The sequence below is a fragment of the Botryllus schlosseri genome, chromosome 10 (assembly GCF_051294905.1).
Source record: "Botryllus schlosseri isolate E-star chromosome 10, Bs_hap1, whole genome shotgun sequence".
Lineage (NCBI taxonomy): Eukaryota > Metazoa > Chordata > Ascidiacea > Stolidobranchia > Styelidae > Botryllus > Botryllus schlosseri.
The window spans coordinates 23,521,323-23,544,685 of NC_137245.1; the positions used below are offsets into that span (position 1 = coordinate 23,521,323).

The 23,363-nt window shown below is 40.9% G+C and overlaps 1 protein-coding gene across 1 annotated transcript; it reads left to right on the plus strand.

Annotated features, from left to right (window-relative positions):
* Positions 1-28: 28 nt before the first annotated feature.
* On the plus strand, positions 29-22,794 carry LOC145448487 (NPC1-like intracellular cholesterol transporter 1). Its single transcript, XM_080326877.1, has 23 exons — positions 29-151; positions 345-441; positions 2,367-2,599; positions 3,865-4,012; positions 4,140-4,289; positions 8,182-8,471; positions 10,229-10,723; positions 10,795-10,967; positions 11,220-11,319; positions 11,386-11,550; positions 12,053-12,181; positions 12,627-12,809; positions 12,876-13,118; positions 14,436-14,567; positions 14,624-14,792; positions 15,398-15,509; positions 16,941-17,009; positions 17,069-17,245; positions 19,241-19,465; positions 20,637-20,868; positions 21,618-21,731; positions 21,881-22,043; positions 22,109-22,794. Exons 1-23 carry the CDS (start codon positions 101-103, stop codon positions 22,315-22,317), a joined length of 4,059 nt encoding a protein of 1,352 aa, XP_080183003.1. The 5' UTR covers positions 29-100; the 3' UTR covers positions 22,318-22,794.
* The last annotated feature ends 569 nt before the right edge of the window (positions 22,795-23,363 follow it).

Sequence of the window (23,363 nt, forward strand, 5' to 3'; positions counted from 1 at the left end):
ATATGTTCGTTTTAATAATAACTTCTTTTTACAGATTCTAATTTATTACTCCTTGACCTACGTGGATGATTTCATCGAAACACATTGATTGCACGAGGATATGATGAGTTTTTACGCCGTTAGACTATTTTTACTGATATCTTCATTATGGGTAAGATCAATTCGAAAATTTAATATTTCACTCATTGCGACGTGCACATGTAAAACGATCTTGGATAATACTTGATTTTGAAATGCAGCTTGAAATACTCGGCATCACCAGTTCACGTCGAATTATGAGCTTATCTCGTATACACATTTCATAAAGGTAACAAGCAGCAGTCGTACATGTTTTTTCTTAATAGATCTCATGCTCAATGTGCGATACAAATGCTGAAGGATGGTGTGTTTTCTATGGAGAATGCGGCGAAAATCCCACTTTGCCGAACCCTGCCCTTAGAGGTAAGTGTCGCGTATCAATTGGCGCTTTAGACCTGTGTCGGTAGTCGTTACCTACATATTGTATAACAGGGGTTGGCAACCCCGGCACGCATGCCGTTTGTGGCACGCGCGATGATTTTTCATTGCACGTCAAATGGTTTGACGCACCCGACATATTATAACAGTGTTTAGCACGATTGAAAGAGACGTTTTTAAAATGTATACAAAGCTCGTATACGACCCAAAATCGTTTTGCAGGCTAAATCAATATAAAATAAGAGTAGTTTGGAGCAGATTTTATTGATCGTGAAAAATGTTTACGCGTTTCGCGCAATTTACTGGAACGTGTTTTCTTGATTATAATGTGGGGACCCCCTCCCCAATATATATATCGGAAGTCATTTTTAAAGATATGCGTAATCTACAGAAACGAGATCAACCGTGTCAGCAATTACGAAAGAGCGTCAACCTACTCTCGTATGGTGTAATATCGTTGCGACCCAAATATATAGCCTACGCGACCAATATACTTTAAGAGTCACTGGAGTAAACGATGTCAGCTGCAGATAAGTGGTTATTGGGATTCCTTGCTTGAATCGCTAAATATGACAAAAGTAAAAATGGTTGACACGCCAGTTCGTATAATATTTTGACATTTACTGACATTTTGGCACAAAGGGCTGCCGACCCCTGTTGCATAGCATGCCTCCATACGTGGCCGAAAGCTCTTGCAAGTATCCCGAGCGGACATAACAGTTGCCTACACACATATTAAGAGAGAGAGAGAGAGAGCCTTTATTTTCATCCAACCAAAATACATAAAACACGGCAGTGGTGGTGGTACAGAAAATATGAAAGCATAGTATTCGGTATTAGATAGGAATGATCGATAAGACCGTGAAGGTCATCTAGTCTGATCACACCAGCATCAAACAGGTACACTTGACTCTAAACAGTCTGGCTGTAAAAAATGTTGCGGTAGTTAAAAAAATAAAATAGAAGAAGCGTACTTGGAAGCCAAATCCACCAACTGTCCAAATTAAAAAGAAATTACGTCTATACAAATAGGAACTGAGTTACAAACCAAATCTATAATGAACGTTTAGTTAAAGCCATCAGCACTTTGACACCGTCTGTAACGCGGTCATCAGCGATTACTCCTATATTCACATATCGTCATTTTCCTACGATCGCGCGACGCTCTCCATTTCGCCGTCTTCTGACTATGTACCGTAAGGCCCTGATATAGCCCGTTCAAATGGCCGAAATCGGTCAGTACAATGAGGTGAAATTATAACTAGTATACGAGGCGATTTGATTGGTAGCAACAAATCTCTGTGATTTGAATTTCAACATGCTGAACAATTGCAGCTATATGTTTTCATATGTCAAGATAGCAAGTTAACTATAGAGGCCTTGCATTTTAGTTTCAATATCGTATCTGCGTGGTTGCTAACTAGGACTTTTTATTATTATTTATAGCCCGACCGATATCGGATTTTGAGCAGATACCGATAAGCCCCATATATTCAGTCGATATGGCATATTACTTGAGGTGCATTTCCAAAACTTCGGGACACTTATTTGAACTGCTTTACAGCGATTGCTATTCTTGGACATGAAGTGAACTTGAATGGGTGCATCTGGACAGGGCACCTGTAAGAAATATATTCGAAGCATATAGCGGTAACAGAATACCGTAGTTATTTGACTCCCTTCTATCATGGTGTTAAGTGACGAAAATTGCCGATGACTTTTTACCTTAAATGGACGCTACCGATATTTCTTGCAAAGTGTGACATCGAGTCGTTATCATCGGTGAAGCGATTCTCCGTCGGGCTATATTATGATTTGTTCTATTTGTGGTTTCAGTATAGCCTATACATTCTATGTATTGCTGGCTATTATGATAGATATTATCTTTCTTACCTTTTTGATATTTTCAGGGAACGTCCCTTGCAAAAATAATGTACCCGCCCCCTCATACGCGTCTCAGCCGGGCTTCGTAGCAAAGCTGAGAGAAACGTGTCCGCTACTAGTTCCGGATGACGGATCCGAAGTGTTCGCTTGCTGTGCGCCCGCGCAGCTGGATTCCATGATAGAGGAGTTCAAGGGCTCTAATCTTCTGCTGCAGAGGTGCCCGAGCTGTGCGGCAAACTTTCGTAATATGATTTGCGAGGTGCGTTCCAAACGGTCTGCGGCAGACCTGTACAAGTGTACAAGCTACCTATAGTTATTTGGAAGTCAGCTATAGCTACTGTTTTTTTGGTAGTTCTAGATCAGTTGTTTATTGAGCAATTTTTGGCGCCTATCGCCTATTGCCGTTCGCGCCACGGTTATGAATGTTGTAATGTTCATAATTTTAGTTCTAGTTCTAGTTCTAATATTGCCTATTTAAAAACAATTTATTTACCGAAAAACTAGTAAATAATGCTTATTCTATCTCCAATTTTTCTTAGCTCAACGAAATTGATGAGTGGCGTCGCAATTAAATCTGGTTAGTTAGATGCGAACTTTTAAATGTCGTTAGTTCTAGTTCTAGTCGCGAGTTTTGTACTCTGAATAGTTCTATTACTAATTCCAGTACTAGTTGCGCATTATGAAAATCTGGTCAAATTCTGGTCTGTGGTGTCTTCTTGTTATCTATCACGCCATACAGTGCGATCTTCGCCGTGGCTAGCGAAAATTTCTTATCGGTCTTTGACTGCCTGACTTGGTCCGGTCAGCGCTGAATCACGCCGCTGCTTCGCGTCCCCATTTCTTGATATACGTCTGTAGGTTATTTCTTACACATCAGTTTACGTTATAGGGTTGTTCAAAAATAACTTTTTTCCGGATTTCAGCCATTAACTGAGCAAATTATCAGGTTACCCCCCAAAAAAAACGCGGCACACCAAATTTGGTTCAATTCTATAACAAGTAGCCAAGTAGCCAGTTTTAATTTATTAGGAAAAAATAAAAAAAAAATTCAGATTTTACTGTCAACCCCATGAAATTGTAGAGTTGTCTTCAAAAAAGATGGAAAACAAATTTGACTCGATTCCGACCAGTAGAAGCAGAGTTATTTGAGTTTTTCGTTGATAATTCTCGGATTATCCGTGATTGGTGGATAATCTGAGAATTATCAACGAAAAACTGAAATAACTTCGCTTCTACCAGTGTTAATTGGCTCTGCTGTGACTTATACTTGTTAGAATTGAACCAAACTTGGTGTGCAGCGTTTTTTAGGGTAACCTGACAATTTAATCAGTGAATGGCTGGAATCCGGGAAAGTGTGTAATGCTTTATTGACGGAGTGGGGAATTCGATTAATGAACAGCACCACTCCTTCCTATCTAATTGGGATTCTTGTCGTATTTTGAATCGATGAATATTTACCGTGAAAAGATTTAGATTATGAAGTCTAGTCTTCAGGGTTCGAATAACGCCTAATTTTCGTATCAGAACACGTGCTCACCGAATCAATCGACCTTTGTCAACGTCACGCGCTTCATGGGAAATTTATCACTGGAATACACTGCTTTCTGGAAAAGAAGCTACGCTGTAGATATACACGACTCTTGCAAGAGTGTCACATACCCCCAAACGAACGGTACGCCTTAACGTTGAACTAATGCATGGTACTTTCAGGGATTTCTAAAAATCCCTGGACACATCAATAATGAAACTATAATGTTTCTACATTTGACTTTATTGACATCACTCATTCTTACCAACAGGGCTTGCATTAGATTTAATGTGTGGTGGTTACAGTGGGGAGGACTGCACCGTAGAAAGGTGGCTCGCGTTTATTGGTAGTACAGCCAATGGATTCGCTCCGTTGGACATCGTGTATAATCTTTATGACAACACAACGGATCCACCTGAACGTGAGTTATTAGTTATTACTTTATAAATGATAATAGATTCCATATCCGTTGCCTGACTGAAAATTGAGGAGTACGAGGTGAACACAAATTACATCAGAATGCACAATGCAAGTATAAAATTTAGACTGGGGAAAGGGTGCATTTGTTACGCCGCTGATTGTGTCTCCTGCTTCATTATGTAGCCGGGGATCGGCGTAGTCATCAATGGCATTAAGTGAATAACCACATACTTGGCAGATCCCTTCTAGTTCGCATTTACACACTAACAAATTGCCTATTGCCAAAGGGAGATACATAAATATGTAACCAGGACATTGCGAAAGCAAGAAGTATACGCTTCCGCCATTTTGGGTAATAGTTATGGTCAGGGCCGTAACAGCACTTCGTCAGCCCCCCCCAAAACTTTGGTCTTGGGCCCCCCATAGGGTTATAGAATTCATGATTGAATCGGTCAGTATGATCGGAAATTGCCTATATTGTTATGAATTTTTATCTTCTCTCTGCTCACGTAATCAGATTTGCCGGTAGAGCTGAGTGAGGTGTGTTTGAAAAGGTAGGACCACTCCATTAATAATTAAACATCTTCAGGCGTATACCCGTTGGCAGGAAGGAAACAGCACCTCGTCAGGCCCCCAAAAACGTGGGTCTTGGGCTCCCATAGGGTGATAAAACGACCCCCCCATCACGTTGTTCGCGTTTGTCACGAAATCATCTGTACTGCATTGTGAGCCAGCGCGAAGCGCGAAAATTTTTGGTAATTTATGATAAAATCGGTCAATCAGATCGGCGATTGCATATTTATTATGCTATCAATTTATTTTCCTCCCTACTCACGTAATTAGATTTACCGGTAGAGCTGAGTGAAGTGTCTTGAAAACGGGATGACCCGTAAATAATATTTAAACATCTTTTGGCGGGCGGACCCGTTGATATGACTTCGTTGCATGATGTTATTTCGTGACTTCCTGTCTGCTATATCAAAACATATAGAATCGCCCAAACGTAGGCTTCTAAACTAAGAGACGCCCACGATTTCAAATTGGTATTTCTTCACTGGCATAAATTTTTTCCCAGCGGGATGGTATTTGTCTTGTGAGGTTCAGATTGCAAAGACAGGTACATTCGGCGTCAGTCATTTAGGCGCCTATGTACAATTAAACCCATGTGTATTTTATATATAGAACGCAGTCTTCGGTCAGCATAAAGGCATACACCTTTTCGGCCAAGGTTTTCTCGGTGCCGATCGTTCTGGCACACTTCTTGGAGTCGCATGTTATATGGCCTAAAACCTGATTGTAGGTCTTGGTGGGTCGTAGCGCGGTAATGGCCTAGTACCCAATAATAAAGATAAATGGCTTCTTGAATTCGCGCGCAGCGCGAAAAAAATTTGAAAAGTTGGCATAAATTTTCAAAAAATACTTTATGATTTATGCTAATTCACGAAATAATTTTGGGCCCCCTTTGAGCTCGGGCCCCCCCCAATTGGGGGGTTTGGGGTGCGGCAGTTACGATGCTGGTTATGGTATGAATGCCCGTATTCGTGAACGCTTCTCAAACTTAAACTCCAGTCATGCTCAGCATGGGACGGGTTCAACTCCATTCGAACGGGGGCTTACTATTCATTGACGGTTACGTCCAATTCGTCGGATTGTTAGTGACTGGTACCGGTGCTGTAGTTATAATCATTCCACTATAAGACACGCGGACGGATGACAGATTATATGAACGCCAATACGACAGCACCGTGCATTCGTCGAGCGCAAGAACATACACCGTTGCCTATTGCATGAATGCATCGTGCAGTGACAACAACGCATATATCGTCAGCGCCATATTGTTTGCGCCTGTATGACTGAAGTTTTGACTCTTGTCAGGAATATCGTACTGTGTTACTATGTAAAACTTGCCTTATTCTTTACTTTCTTTCGTGACGAGGATGTCAACATAATTTGCTATTGTCCCAAAGTAGACTTTATTCGACATCTTAAAATTTGATGAATTGTGTTTATGATTGGGATTTCGGGTTTAAAGTAGTGCACCAAATTGCAGTAGCGGATTCATTAATCAGTCGTACATTTTGCATTACCTTCGACGTGTGATATTTACTGACCCTGACGCATTTCTTCGTACGTAATTATTTATCGCGGTGCAAAAGACCAACAGCTGATAAGCACCTAATATTTTGTTTAATAAGCAACAGCAAAACAACCTCCAAAACATTCATCTTCAATATTCGGATATTGCCCCAGCAATAAAAAATACTATCATAAGACTTATCAATAACATGGTAGTATTCATTAGGAACATGTTTAATCAAGTCACTGTCGGAATCATGTGTTTATTATACGTATTTGATCAATATTTTTGATCACGTTTCTTGAGATTTTGGCGGTCAGCACAGAATGTTGTCGCGGCCCGCATGCGGCTACCTGGGCTGTGGTTTGCCCACCCGTGCTGTGATGCGCCGTAGTCCACCACGTCGAAACAGGATTTCCATTTTATAACATGTCAGGCTCGCTATATTAAAAGGTGGTCAGTAACGAAGTATACTGCTACTTTTTCCGAGTACTCAAATATAAGTTCGAAAGTGGCCATCTCAGATAAACAGTATAATGTATATAAATCATGCGAGGGCTGTTCAAAAATAACTTTTTTCCGGATTCCAGCCATTCAGTAATTAAATTGTCAGGTTACCCTTAAAAATGCTGTACAACAAATTTGGTTTAATTCGAACCAGTATAAGCCGCCGCAGAGTCAATTAAAATTTTAAATTTATTATGAGAAATTGAAATAAAAAAAAACAAAACATTTTGTCAACCCCATAAATTGTTGAGTTGTCTTCAAAAACGATGCAAAACAAATTTGACTCAGTTCCAACCCGTAGAAGCGGAGATATTGCAGTTGAAAGTTCTGGATATGCAAAAATAGCATTGACGGTGGAGTATACCAGAATTATGAATGAAAAACTCTAATAACTTCGGTATCTACGCGTTGGAATTGAGTCAAATTTTTTTTGCATCGTTTTTGAAGACAGCTCAATAATTTCATGGGGTTGACAGAAAAATTTTAATTTTCTTTGTCAATTTTTCATGATAAATTAAAATTTTAGATTGGCTATGCGGCGGCTTATATTAGTTCGAATTGAACCAAATTTGTTGTATAGCATTTTAAAGGGTAACCTAACAATTTAATCAGTGAATGGCTGGAATCCGGAAAAAAGTTATTTTTGAACAACTCTTGCGAGCCCTCGACCAAATCTACCTTTCAAACGACTGATTTGGGGTACCATGTTGAAAGACCCGAAAAAGCGGACACTTTTTTCCAAGGTACAATAAGAGACATAAAAATGGGAAATTTATACAGATAATGCTGATCGATTAAAAAAGTAGGTAAATTTACCGCGTCAGTATACTAAATCTGGGTTTCCACGGACAGTTTCTGTTGGGTTAACCATTTTTTTAGTTAACCTCCGCGGTAGTTCTTTTGTACATGGTGGTGAATTGACCTTTTTTAGTCGTCTCTAGTTGCCTAACTCTAAAAAAATCGAGAGTACGGATTGCGAAAAAAGAGGACAAATCCTCTTAAAAGAGGACGTGGTATCCCTAACTAACTAGAGTGCTTGTCGGGCCTGTCATTTATACCTCTATCTGAAATAGTTTTGACATGTCTTGTCTGTGTCGCTGTACTTCTATACTTGTATACCTGAGTAGAAATGTACGGCGTTACTGCCAGTTCTTCTTGACTAGCAACGCTGACTACTTTGACCACATCTGGTGTCATGTTACAAGTATAACCGTGCAATCAGCAACAAATCCATACAAAATGAAGTGAGGGCATAGGCCTATGAGACCAGTCCAATATGTTTCAACTCAGCTCAGCCCGCTTATTTCAGCACCAGAACCCTTCGTGGCGCATTCAAGTCGGGTATACAGCTGCGCCGAAAAGCCCTCCAACGACTCCAACCCATGCAGTTGCACAGATTGCCCCCTGACCTGTCCCGTGGCGCCCCCTATTCCCACCCCGGAACCACCGTTTGAGATCGGAGATAAAGAGGGCATGCTGGTCATCGCGATAATTATCTACTGCTGTCTGACGAGTGCCTTTGTCATCTATCTTCTGGTTTGGTTTCTATTGAAGAAAAATCGACCGCAAACAGTGTTGCTTAATGAAGGCAGGCGAGCGGTAAGTGATCTACTGTATATGCAGTGCGTAAATGGGGCAATAAGCTACCTATACAGTAGATCTCTCGACACAAACCAAATACCAACAGTAATTGTTTTGTATATTGCTGTGATCGTTCGGGATATAGGCCTAGTCATGCTTGGTAACTACACTTGAAATGCATGGGTGGAGAATAAGTGTATTATCCAGAGCGTATGGGTGGAGGTGTATCCACCATTTTAATACCATACAATATGGTGTTTACACCTATTATTCAATGGGACTGCGCATACTTATAGGGTATAAATAGATGAATCCATCATATACGAGGGTGCAAATCTGGTCTCATTCAAATGGGTGAAACGAGTCACATACACCAATCCTTAATCAGATATATCCCAGGAGTATATATAGTGGGGTCTATTCTTGGGGCGGTGCACGGGAACGGAATCCACTCTGTCTAGAAATGTACAGGATCAGGATGAATTGGTGGTTGGCGCGTTTTCATTGCAATTGGTGCGAAATCAAAATTTCGTATCAGAAAGTGCCTTTTACCTAATTTCCACCCTTCGCTAGTGTAAAAATCGGTGAAATGCACGAATTTCGTTTATACAGTGACTACATAGTTGTTTTAACAACCATGCCTAAAACATCGCCCGAACTTAAAATTTAAAAACCATCGGTACATTATGACTTTCAAATAAGGCGGAAAACACAGTTCTTGACCTCAAAATGTCAAAATTCGCTATTCGAAAGAGCGCCCACCTCTCCTGCCTACGTCGTGGGTCACGTTATACCCCGATTACTTTGGGAGCATCAGGAAGTGGAGAAATTTTGCGTGTATTTATAGATTTCCGGACTCCAGACGTATTATACAAAATTTGAAATTATAAGCAAAAACTTTCAAGGGTTTTCTGTAAGATGTGTTTTTTATTATTGTTATCATCATACACATCAGTGGTGCTTTTAGCGTGTTGAAGGCTTTGCGCTCCACGACATGACAACTTTTGTACAGTTCAAAGCATTTCTCCGGGTCTGTCATTTTCTTGCCCTCTCTCAGGCAGTCTATGTCAGGCGCGCTTCATCGGCTCTTTTGCTGTCGACTTAAAGCTCGGCTCGATGTAATTGAGCTGGTGCTCAAAGGGGCACTGCGCTCTAAAAATGATGTGGTCTCAAATTGAAGACCAAAACGAAAAATAAAATTGGGCGCCGCCATTTCCCTCAGAACGCCACCGTAATGGAGCTGCAATTTATTGTAATTTCCACATGACACCGTTACATGGCACGATGTCTTCACCGCCGCACTTGTTCGACGCTATTAGGCAGTCACGCAGAGAACGAACTTTAGATAGTTTTAAGCCGATGTTATGGAATATGTCAACAACTATCTAAAGTTCGTTCTCTCCGTGACTGCCTAATCGCGTCGAGCAAGTGCGACGGCGAAGACATCGTGCCATGTAACGGGTTAAGGAATGACGCGCAGTCGTGACAGCTGGAGCGTGAAGGTCCTGTGGAAATTTCGATAAATTGCAGCTCCATTACGGTGGCGTTCTGAAGGAAATGGCTGCGGCCAAATTTTTTTCTTCGTTTTTCCCTTTAATTTGATACCACATCATTTTTTGGAGCGCAGTGCCCCTTTAACCAACTGCGCTACGGCTTCCCTGTGTAAGATGTGTTTGAAAACAAGTGTTCGACATTGTGTTTAAAACCACGTCGCATTTAAGCGCAGCGCTACTTGAAGCAAACCCTCCGAATATCATAATGTTAAATTCGAACAGATGGAAGAAAGGTCGCTGGTAGACGAAAAGGATATCAGCTGCTTCGAGAATTGGGGGAAAACGAGCCAGGCGTTCATATCCAAATCTTTCCGCACGTGGGGCACCTTCGTCGCGAGACACCCGGGATGGGTGATTCTGGTGGCGACGGTCCTTGTGGGCGTCCTAACAGCCGGCATTGTTTTAGTGGAGCTTACCACCGACCCTATCCAATTGTGGTCGTCCGAGGGCTCGAAGGTCAGAATGGAGAAGGATTTTTTCGACGAAAATTTCGCGCCGTTCTACCGCACCAACCAAGTCATTTTGAAACTGCGCGACGATCTCGAAGGGGACACGTATTCTCACCAGTCGTGGACCGGCCCTACTATGAATTATTCTGCAATACTAGGCAGAGGAAGATTGTTGGAAATCTTGGAACTACAAAACAAAATAAGATATGTCAAGGTGCCCTTCGAAGGCGCACAAGAGAGATTTGGTCGCGACTATATTACTCTGAATGTAAGTATGTTACGAAATATTGATAGAGACTCACACCTACGACGCTGTACGCTTATTTAATCTTTGTGAAGGACATCTGTTTCAAGCCGCTAGAACCTGACAACACGAACTGTACCATACTGTCCGTGTGGAATTATTGGCAAAATGAAGTAGAAAAACTTGACAAAGTCGTGTACTTCTACGACGAGGTCCAGAGGATTAACTTTACGCAAGACTATCGCGATCATTTCCACTATTGCGTCCAGTAAGTACATCTTTATTCACCCCGCATTGGCACGTCATCGCACAGGTATATAGTTCTCTGCAAATTGAACGTTTGAGATATCCCTATTCGTGAGTCAGCCGGCTGTAAACTATATTAGATATGTGTTGCGGGTGTTCGTGAGTTAACATCCTCATTTTCGCCCACTATTCGAGTACAGAGGCTAACACTCTCATACCCAGAGCTGAATTTACTTATAGGGAGATGTAAAACAGAAGATGTACTTTGATTCAGAGCCCCAAGTTCAGTTCAGGATACTACCGGGTTAGCTCAGAGTTGCTTGGGTGACTATGGTGGGCCAGTGTTTCCGTATGTCGCATTGGGAGGGTATGAGGTATGTATTGCATTATATTCCTCTTCCGTTAATGATCTTGCTAAGAATACAACTTATGATATTCAGGAGGACGAATATCATAAAGCGAAAGCTGTTCTTCTCTCGTTCATAGTCAACAACGTCCCCAGAAATTCTCTCGAATTCGAAATGGCAACGGCTTGGGAGGCAGAATTTCTGAACATCATTCAAAATTGGGGGAACGAAAATTTCACATACGCCTATTTCTCAGAGGTATAAGTCATGGCGCTGAAGTGGAGATCGCTATTTCCCTTTCTGTATCAATCAATATCATAAGATAGGCACTATCACTCGGTTGCAGCACCCCTTTTCAAAATGCGATTTCATTGTATGTTTTTTTTTCATTGCTCATGTCCATGAAGCAAGCAATGCTGGCCAGTGCTTATTATGAAGTCCATTTTTAGTCGGTAACCCCCCGTTTTGCTCGCTGAATACTGGGGATAGTCACTTAGCACTGGCGTAGAAAATGGTCGGAAAAGCTGACCTTCACTGATCCAGCAACATGTTCTTTGGATGAGGAGATTTAGCCTTGTATATCCACCAAAATGGTTGAGAACTAGTTGATTAAGATACCCAATATACAATGCGATGTAATCAATAGATAGGAGGATGTCGAAATGAACATACGTCAGAATATGTGCAGACTTTCCCATTAATGATTTTAATTTTGAATTTACATCATTTCATCACGCGGATCACGTTTTCAATTTACCAGAGATCGATTGAAGATGAGCTGGTGCGCCAAAGCCAGGCGGATTTGATCATATTCGCAGGCAGCTACATCGCCATATTTCTTTATATCACAATTGGACTTGGGACTTACACTTCGTTGAGACGAGTGCCGGTGAGTATTGCTCAGATTACGTAACAAAATCTAATAAAACTTGTATCCGGTTATGATAGCTAACAAGCATTGGGTTATCGATTAATTTTCACGGCAGCATTATTGTGAACTCCGGGTTTGTTGGTACTGATAGTTCATGACTTCACTGCACACAGCGCAAATAATGCCTTTATAAGACGAGCCCATGTTACGTAAGAGCGTGTGTCGGTCGTTAGACATTTCTTGCTGCAATATCGGCATTCGATTGCACAGTAAATCATTCGGGCGCGCAGCTTGTATCTGTACGTGTTCGTATACATTACAACGTCGTGACAATATCAGCCAATAAATGCTGTTGTTTTCTTTGCTTGATAGACATTGCAATGTCGGCGCGGTCATTAATTTGATGGCTGCTGACAATGTGATGGGGCGATCAATATTGATATGCACCACATGTCGTTACCAGGTCGATTCAAAGGTGACGCTGGGCTTCGTTGGTATACTGGTCATTCTTGGGAGTGTGTTTGCGAGCATCGGGTTTTATGGGTACGTTGGAATAGCAACGTCGTTAATCGTTATCGAAGTAGTACCGTTTCTGGTACTGGCGATTGGAGCTGATAATGTCTTCATCTTGACACTTGAATTCCAGGTAAACGACCAGAAATCATGGTTAGGGAAACACGGGAATTGATATAAATTTTCGATTTTCGGGCAGCGCGACAGAAGGAGGCCCGGTGAGGATTTGGAAGCGCAAGTGGGAAGGGTTCTTGGCGAAGTCGCGCCCAGCATGCTGCTATGTTCGCTGACCGAATCCGTCGCGTTTTTCCTCGGTTGCATTTCCGACATGCCCGCGGTGCAGCAATTCGCGGCGTGTGCCGCACTCGCGATTCTGATTGATTTTCTCCTGCAAGTTTCTGTCTTTGTGGCGGTGATGACGCTGGATGCCAGGAGACAGGAGGTGAATGACTGTCTTATAGCCTTTAGAAATCTCATTTTCTCCGTGGCGCGAACATTGCTACAGATGCAACGCGACTTGCGAGTTGCGACCAAAATGTCTAGTTACACGATTTATCCGAAACCAGGAACAGTGCTGAATATATATCGGCCGTCATTCTATTTGTCTAACATCCGAACTATTAATACATAATGTTCTCACCTAGGCCTTGATATCGCTAGAAGCATCAATTGAATTCGACTCAAATAAGATTGCAGTATACACTGAAAAACAGTAGGCCTATACATATGCTTAAATTATCATCGAAAGTACTGCTTTACAAGTACTGCTTTACTTTAAACGGAGGGTGGTTGGATAGATGAAACTGTTGAAAAATGCTAAATTCGTGAATTTAGGCGTAGTGGTGCGTTTGACGTCTGATACCAAAGCTGTCATGTAAAAACCGTTTCCGTGGTCGCGATGTCAGTGATATACGATGATCATATTGTCAAGCGATCGGTTTCGAAAAATGGCACAAGTCCGCCCGTCAATTACTTCAATCTGACACGAATTACACGTCCGGGACGTACCAAGAGTCATTCTGGTTATATCTCACAAGAAACACCATAGTTTATTTGAAATTTTTTCGATCAATGACTGAGACCAGTAAATGGAAATAGTCCCGTAACGAACATTGAAATGGCAAGGCTATAATGTGTTTGCACATCATCAAATCCAAATTGATAAACAAAAGACAACTGCATGTAATGGGATTTTAGCGCCGAAAGATGATATTGCGAATATTAGTTGAAAATAGTGCTTTGTTCCGCCGATAGCAGACGATATATATATAAACGTAATACCTTGGTAGCTTTCACGCTTTATTTAACGTCCACAGTTAAACGAGGTTTAGGAGCGCAGCTCCTTCATCCGGTTTTAAAGGGAATGGGAATGATCTCATAATATGCATATGTTCAAATTGAAAATCTTTTTGCGTTGCTCTTTTTACGTTACATTCGCTTCGACACCGGATGAAGGAGCGACGCTGCGAAAGCTCGTGCTGTAACTAATGAAGTTATATTCATTCGCAAGTGGACGTTAAATAGAGTGTGAAATCTACCAAGGTCTTAAGTTGAAAATAAATAAAATAAAAAAAAAACACAACCCCAAATTGGACTGTATCATTTTATGGACAGCTTCATCATTTCAAAACACCTCAAGACTGCGATACAACGAAAAAATAGGAAGGTGTCGAAAAGATTTGGAGTAGTAGTCTTTGAAATGAAATGCAAAATGATGCGTTACACTTTCACAGTTACACTTTCTAACATCCTCTTATAGAATAACAGAACAGACCTCCTTTGCTGCATAAAATCGGAATCCACTCCGAAACCGGCACCGACGCGATTACAGGATGCCTTCAAGGACTACTACGGACCGGCGCTGATGAACAACATCATTCGAGTCATTGTGGTACGTGCGGTCTGTTTATCTAGCGCGAATCGATCAGTCACCGATTCGTTTTGCAGCTCCTCGGATTCTTGGCTTTGTTCTGCTGGTCGCTCTACGTGGCGTCAAATATGACGGTGGGATTAGATCAAGACCTGTCCGTGCCTCTTGATTCTTACGTGCTCGAATACTTCGACTACATGGAGAAATATTTGTCGGTGGGAGTTCCCGTTTACTTTGTCACCAGGGGTGCGTATATACATGATTTTTCGACGTGAATGTCGTTCGATTGGTTCTCGCTAAGACTATGACCGTGTCCCAGATTAAACGAAACGTCAGGAAACGTTTACTCTTACGGAGATTTGATAATATTTACCGTGATCGGTATAAATGATTTATTTACACGCGTAGTAGATTATTATCGAGAGCAATTCCTCGCAAGCCATTGGTATTTATGTTTCGTGCTGTCGTCATTTCTCTCATATCGATGGGACGTGAAAACTGTCTTTCATTGAATTCAAGCCTTTTTGACCTTGCTTATGACTCGGGAATGAAATTATGGTAGTTACCTTGTTGGCTGGTATAAGCGAAATTCGTGGGGGCAATGGGCAATGGGACCAGCATACCATGCCCTACTCTAATAATGCTCTCATGAAGGATTTGTTGCGAAAACCTGTACATTTCCGTTTTCCATTAATCACCTCTGTCCCGCGATTTATTCCCTTATTTGAAACGGTATTTGCATCAGGTCTATAGGCAAATCAGCCAGCACGTACATAGCGTTTGCAATAAATTTGGAATTTTTAGTAACGGTAGAAGTATACATGTGCTGATTGTGCTCCCATTTCACGTAGGCGCTTACAATTTCTCCGATCCGCGAGGCGGCAATCTAGTATGCAGTTACGCCGGATGCGATCCCTACTCCTTGACTCAGCAGATAACGTATGCGTCGCAAGAACCCGAATAGTAAGTTTGAGTTGACAGTAAACTCGTTCTCCTCTTATTATGTCTCGTCAGCTGCGCACACCTAATCAATTTGCGATAGCCATTTTTCTGACTTATCCTTGAAAAGAGAGGTGCACACTGCCCAGGCCTACGGGTTGCAACACCAGCCTCTATATTTCCCCCGGATACCGATGATATTGCGAAAAAGCCCTAAATGCATACATATATATGTGTAAATATACTTTTTGAGGCGCAGAACTTCGATATACAGTCGAGTGTCAGCTGAAGCTAAGCGGGTTTATTTCAATATGAATGAATATGCTATTCAATTGTACATTAGGGGTCTTCAAAATAACTTTTTTTTTCTCAAATTATGCTGGCTACTTGATAAAATTGTTAGGTTACCTAATTTAAGCCTACACACCAAATTTAGTTCAATTCCAGCCTGTAGCCGCATTGCTGCAGGAGAACAAAGTTTCTATTTATTATAGAAAAATAAATTACCAAAACTTTCAAAATTTTCTGCTCACCCCATGAAAGTGTTAGGTTGTCTATAGAAACGATGTTCACCTAATTTGGTTCAATTCCAACCAGTAACCGCATTGCTACAGGAGAACAAAGTTTCTACTCATTATAGAAAAATAAATTAACACAAATTTCAAAATTTTCTGTTCACCCCATGAAAGTGTTAGGTTGTCTATAGAAACCATGTTCACCAAATTTTAATCAATTCAAACCAGTGGAAGCGTTGTCATTGCCGTCGAAAAAGTTGGATTATCAATAAATAGTATTTACGGTGATCAATTCTTTAATTGTTTATTATAAATGTGCCCACCGTAAATAATATTTTATTAAAATCAAAATTTTTCGACGGCAACAACTCCGCTTCCACTGGTTTGAATTGATTAAAATTTGGTGAACATGGTTTCTATAGACAACCTAACACTTTCATGGGGTGAACAGAAAATTTTGAAATTTGTGTTAATTTATTTTTCTTTAATTAATAGAAACTTTGTTCTCCTGTAGCAATGCGGTTACTGGTTGGAATTGAACCAAATTAGGTGAACATCGTTTCTATAGACAACCTAACACTTTCATGGGGTGAGCAGAAAATTTTGAAATTTGTGTTAATTTATTTTTCTTTAATTAATAGAAACTTTGTTCTCCTGTAGCAATGCGGCTACTGGCTGGAATTGAACTAAATTTGGCGTGTAGGCTTAAAGTAGGTAACCTAACAATTTTATCAAGTAGCCAGTACAATTTCAGAAAAAAAAATCATTTTTGAAGACCCCTATTGTACAGTGTACTTGTACATATAACGGTCATGATGCAAATATCGAATATATGTAGTTTCGTTTGAAATATTATCGTGACATAACAAATTTGGCTTAAATATGTGACAGACAGAATATAAATATATCTTAGTTAGAAACTCCACTCATTATATCACAGTTGGAAAATAGCAACACCTGCCACATCCTGGTACGACGATTACAACGACTGGATATCGGACTGTTGCAGGTGATACGAGGGTAACATCGCATCAATGTGCCGCAGTGTTCTAATGCCACCATTCACAGGTACACCGTGAACGTGACGAATCCGAGTGATCAAGACGACTTTTGTCCTGCAACGAACACAGAAGATACTTGCAATAATTGCCTTGGCAGGTTCCAGCAGGCGCCGACACCCGACCAGTTCATGCAATATCTACCGTGGTTTTTGATCGACAATCCAGGAGAGCTGTGTTCTAAAGGGTACGTTAGCGAATTTTTGGCGTGAAAGCATCTGAAGGGGGACGCGAACCAGCGGTAAATTGAAAACTTTTCTCGCACCACGCGTGATTTGCCTTCAATTCATAGTTATTGCTCTGTGTATAATTCGAATTTCAAATTTTAGAATTCTCTGATCAACTATCATAACCTTCCATGCCATCAAACTATCCGCTGAAGTTGCTGGCACTCTGGTTGCATTTTGTGATACGTCGCTAATGGTCGCGCGAAATTTTTAACTAACATAAAGGGGGGCGTGTAGGGTTGCATTTAAAACAAAAATGAATTTAAAACAAACATGTTTAAAACAAGGCCCTAATTTAAAACATGTTTTTTTTAAGCCATGGCGTCACGAATATTCAATTGTGACGTCATGGTGGATTGACATTGACAATTGAAAATATAGGGTAAATATAGCTCCTTTGACGAAATATCTGTACTATTAATGTTGAAACGACGATTTAATGGGTTCCAACCATCCCATATCGATATACGTCAGCTACATCGGGTGGTAATTGTCCGTAGGCTCATACAACATGTTTTAGTGAAAGTATTTACACAATTGTGGCATAATTTTAAATCTTTAAAAAAACATAATTTTTTTAAAGGCCTTTTTTTAAAACACTGTTTTAAACATGTTTTAAACAAAGTGTTCTAAAACACCGCGTTTGTTTAAATGCAACCCTAGGGACGTATCTAGTGAAGTTTGAGAACCACTGCTTTATAACTGGACAAGGAACAGTCAGCCCGATCATCCATTGCAGGCGATGGTGCAGGATCTGTCACGTGGGACTTATCTCTCCATCGGGCGTTTTGTGCCATTAAGTTATTTGTTCATGCCATATTATGGATAAATTTCGCATTTCGTAAGCAACAATAAATATCGCTCTTACGACAAGTTGGTTTGAGTAGATTTGTCAGTACTACACATTAAGTGCGGTTTCCTGATGAAAGAGTCCTTTGATGGTAATGCTGCTAACCAGTGAATAGATAGTTCGCGGCACCCCAGCACTGTATCAACTTTATAAGGTTTCAGCATTTCAAATAACCGTAGAATTAGGGTTGCATTAAAACAAATGGTTGTTTAAAACAGTGCTTTAAACAAAGGCCCTTTAAAAAAAAATTTAGTTTTTCAAGTTGTAAAATCATGCCATAATTGTGTAAATACTTTCCATAAAACATGTTGTATGAGCCTACGGACGATTACCACCCGACAGAGCCGACGACTACGATATGGGATGGTTGGAACCCTCAAAATAGTCAGTTCAACAGCTATAGTACGTATATATTTCGTCAAAGGAGCTATATTTACCCAATATTATCAATTGCCAATGTCAATCTACTATGACGTCACAATTAAATATTCGTGACGTCATGGCTTAAAAAATGTTGTAAATTTATTTTTGTTTTAAATGCAACCATAGGTTGAATATAGCGTTGTCAAAGCAATGTATCCAGTTTGTTGTGTCCCGTTTTCCCGGATTTTAAGTCGTAAACGGCAAAGTCGCCGGTAGCCAGTGCCTTTCTCATGACGAACCGCAACGTCACCTGGTTCTAAATACAAAAAATTCGCTCCCAACGCGTTCAAGCGGAACAAAGTAAGAGGCCGTATCATCTTCCAATAGTTGATTATGTTGCAGAACCCTTGATCATTCCAAATGGCACCTCGGTTGAGAACCACAGCTGCAGACAAAGTGTGAAGGTTTAGATATTCTGAATTTCATGCAGGCGCATACAATTTGCATATGCGCCTCTGTAATCGAATTTATTATTTGTTCGTACTGGGATATTCTCTGTACACATGACAGCATTTGTTCAATCGTGTAGAATATATATTTTTTGATTAGTATCCACGGGCAGACCCTATATAGTCGGTCGTCAAGTGGAATCCAACTTATATGTTTCCTATCCAATTATGGACATGCATTCCCACAACTTGCGCAAGGATACTCAACCGCTGCTTCACATCACCTTTTGCAGAGGCCACGCTTCTTATGGCGACGCCGTGTCGATTCGCCCTAACAGCGACGGCCAAGAGGAAGTGGTCGGGAGTTATTTCATGGCGTATCACAGTATCTGCATAAAATCAACTGAATGCACGGACAATCTACGCAGGGCAAGAGAACTTACCGAGAACATGACCGCTACTTTACGGTCGTTGGAAACGGCTGATTATTCGAGCGATTTTGAAGTGTATCCGTATAGGTAAGGAAGAATGAGTTACAATGTACACTGTGACAAAGTTTGTTATCCAGACGTTGGATCATAAATGCTTATAATTAGGGATGGTGTGAACCTCTGAAGGGTTCTGGATCGTTTGAACGCGAACCCATTTAAAAGGTTGCTAATTGCTAATTCTAACCCTATATTTCCGTAAAGTAATATATTAATGTCCGCGATGCCTAGCTAGGACTCAGACCAAATTATGCCAAAATGCTGACAACTTAATCAACTGGAACAATCAAATGGTATAATATTCCCAGATAATCAATATTTTTCGTCGCTTTGTCAACGATTTGGACGGGGACTTGCAATGGAATATCAGCGAATGCCTTAATGGTCTCGGCTAGACCAGACAATATATCAATCCGTCACACAATGTCGGTGTATGCTTGCTGTAGATATTACCTCAAAATTAAATTATCAGTAGCCAACGCCCCAATCAGGCGTATTTGGTTCTTATCATACAATAAACACGACAAATCAAGATAGATCCCGCACGACTGCTATAATTTTTGCAGGAGACAACTATGCATTCTTTATATCAATTCCGTTGATGTCAATCATTGATAAATGATTGTCATTGCGGGCAAAGCTCACAAACGCAAAGCTGGATATTTTGAGTAGACTTTTATAACAAAGCAAACACAAATTTTGAAAAGAGCAGGGTGCATGCCCGTTTAGTTCTGAACTTTTTTTCTCGCTGTCAGCACCATGCAGAGAGTCGTCCGAAGTTTAAATGGAAATAATTTCCACCAACAATGTTATAATGACGTGAAAGTTGTAATAATTTAAAAAAAGGTCCACAGTGCAGAACCTACCAAATCAAGGTTCGTCTGCGGTTTCTGAGGTTCACACACTTCGAAATTTTTAACTGTCACACGATACTCTGAATCGCTAGCGTTTTGTCTTCTGTTGTTCTGTTCATTAATTTTGTATCGGGCGGGACTGAATGAACCCCACCCCATCCGGTACGGCCTACCCTGAATAAATAGTGTGATCTTTCGATCAAACATATACTGGTGATGTTCCTCAGTTTGAACCAGTCCCGATGAAGCATACTTCCCCTTCGGGTGTAGGACTTTGCTTTATCCAATGCGCTCGGATACGCGAGTGATTACGAGCGCATGCAAGCCGATTCCTATTTCAATTTCAGTATTTACTACGTCTACTACGAGCAGTATCTCACCATGGTGCCAGAGACAATTATCCAAATATGCGTCTGCCTTATTCCCACCTTCATATTCAACTTTGTTCTCCTCGGGTTTGACATCTACTCAGGATTCATCACCACCTTTACTATCTTGATGATCGTCGTGGATACCGCAGCCATATGTTCCTTGTGGGGCGTGGACTTGAATGCAGTATCACTGATCAACTTGGTCGCGGTAAATTGCTATCTGAATTGCTACCTAAATTCCTATCTAAATTATTACTAGTCCAGTCAATTTATGAGATTTCATCCCTAGCTTTAGGGTATTACTACACGCAGCATGCTGATTTGATGTCAGACATAATATCAATTTCTCGTGATATTCACACTGCATAATGTCATAGTAACTTGCCGGCGTAATTTTACTTTACTGGCAATATATAAAGGCCACCATGTTGGCAGAGGTTGCTCCAAGTAGCCAGCGTTGGTGAGTAGCTTTAAAAAGCAGATTTGGTCATGGGGTCACATAATTTTAGCAGTTTATCGGAGGTGGCGTATTTCGAAACTACAGGATGCATTCCCGCGACTGATGCAAAATAAAGTACGTCAACTTCATCAAAACTTCATTACAAATAAGCGCCATTTCAGAAAATATGTTCAGTTACTGTGATGCGGTTTTCTTCGGCAAGTTGTTGTGCCAATTTAACGTGATGCAAACATGTCCCAGGAATATTTTCTGCTTGGAGTTGCCAAAAAGAACTATAGTAGTCTGGAAACATAGTCACTTTAGTAAGTGGTATAGGTAAGACCAACTTGAATACTCCGAAAAAGTGTACGTATCTCTTCATATTTGAGAAAACTGTGGTAGCCTACTGCGGTACTGCAGTGTGATCGCAACCCCTCTATTCGGATATAACAAATGTAGCTGTAACCTCGAAAATTTTCTTTTACCAAGTCCAGTTAACCTAATTTATTTTCGTCCAGGCCATCGGCCTGTCAGTTGAATTCACAAGTCACGTCGTGAGGTCATTTTCCTTGAGCATCAAGAAGGGACGAAAGAGAAGAATCATCGACGCGATGGGAACTATGGGCCCGGCTGTGAGTATGCTTAAGATTCGATATGGCAAAATCCCGAAGCTGATCATTCGGAGTTTGGTCTGCAACATTATCGCACTGGATGGAATCCAAACGACATATTAGTCCGAACGTCGACGGAGGAGACGTTTAAAGATGGGTTTGTTTTGCAGGTTTTCGCGGGAGTGGCACTGACAAACCTACCGGGAATCGTCGTGCTCGCCTTCGCTAAGTCGCAGCTAATCCAGATATTTTTCTTCCGCATGTGTCTGGTGAGCACGCTGTTGGGAATGGCGCACGGATTAATATTCCTTCCGGTGTTTCTCAGTTATTTCGGTGAGCAGGATCGTGTTGATATTAGTACGATATCTTGCATATATTACTGACTACTTTCGACGCAGGTCCGCCAGTCAATAAAGCTATACTTTTGGAAAAACAAAAGGAGGCTATGGCAGAAATGAAAAACGATCATGAGTACGAAAGCGGTCACGATAAGCCGATGAAGAATCCGGCATTTGAGACCGATGACACCTACATTAATCCTGAGGATCTCGATTCTAAGCCGCTACCTGAAGACTTGACGTACGAAGACAATTATACCAAGCTGTGAAGCTTTCTTGAGATTAAAATGTAACGGAAACCTATCCAATTTTCATAAGTTCCTATGTCGTACATTTTGATAGGATACATATATTTGTACGGCCTGTATCAGGGGGTATGCCTGCATATCCCTGGTCGATAGCCACTCATGCGTAAGCGTAGTGCTATGGTAATCTTCAAACTCAGTTGGTAATTTTTATACATCTTCATTTGAATTTATCTTCCCATTGCATCTCATTATTCGCAATACTGTTATCGATATGAAATCACCATTCCAAGTGTTTATTACGGTTTTCGTTACTCGCGTGTTATAGGATTACCAACATTTCTTCGAGCGATTACAAGAGATCAGTACATGACGTGTCTTCACCGAAGCTGATAAATGACCGAAGTTCGTTTGCTTCGTTGCACGTTTGAAATGAGTATTTCAGCGGATTTTAAGTCCAGCGTATGACGTTTTACATAAATCATAACAGTGTTTTCTACATCATCGTCTCTTCTCTGCCGTTGCGATACGTTTTAGGCGAGAACTAATTTTAGGATAGGGCTATGTACTTTTGATTTCCCCTGAAGATGCAAATCTTTTGCTCGTGGATTATGTGCGTTACTTCGAAGAGGCAAGACGTCGATGTAGTTAACTTGGCTCTTGCAAATGAATCCCGAATCATGAGTCAGCACCTTCGTGTCGGGAGACACTCACTGGCTTGCAAATAAACAGAGTACAGTAGAGCAATTTATAGAAAACGATCATTAAATAAAAACTTTGTAGTCGACTTGAATTAAGAGGTGAAACGCATAAATTAAAGAGGAATCGGAAAATGCTTCCAGCTCAGCCTATAGGTCTACTACACGACATGTAACCTATACCTATTGCATGCCATGTTTCTATCGAGATTGTCCAGTTCACGAGTTGGTTGAAAATAAAGGGTATTTTTAGTGGTAATATACAATTGACATTCCAGGAATTTGTCGACGCACTGGCCAGATGGCAGTCTGGCGAATTCTCAGTTTCGCTGGGACGTAAATATTATTCCTGTGCAGTACTGACATGTAACG

Excerpts from the sequence above, each read along its gene's own strand:
- LOC145448487 (XM_080326877.1), top strand. The coding sequence starts at position 101 with ATGATGAGTTTTTACGCCGTTAGACTATTTTTACTGATATCTTCATTA. Across the intron at positions 442-2,366 it reads GCCGAACCCTGCCCTTAGAG|GGAACGTCCCTTGCAAAAAT; the intron begins GTAAGTGTCGCG and ends TGATATTTTCAG. Across the intron at positions 21,732-21,880 it reads TGGGAACTATGGGCCCGGCT|GTTTTCGCGGGAGTGGCACT; the intron begins GTGAGTATGCTT and ends TTTGTTTTGCAG.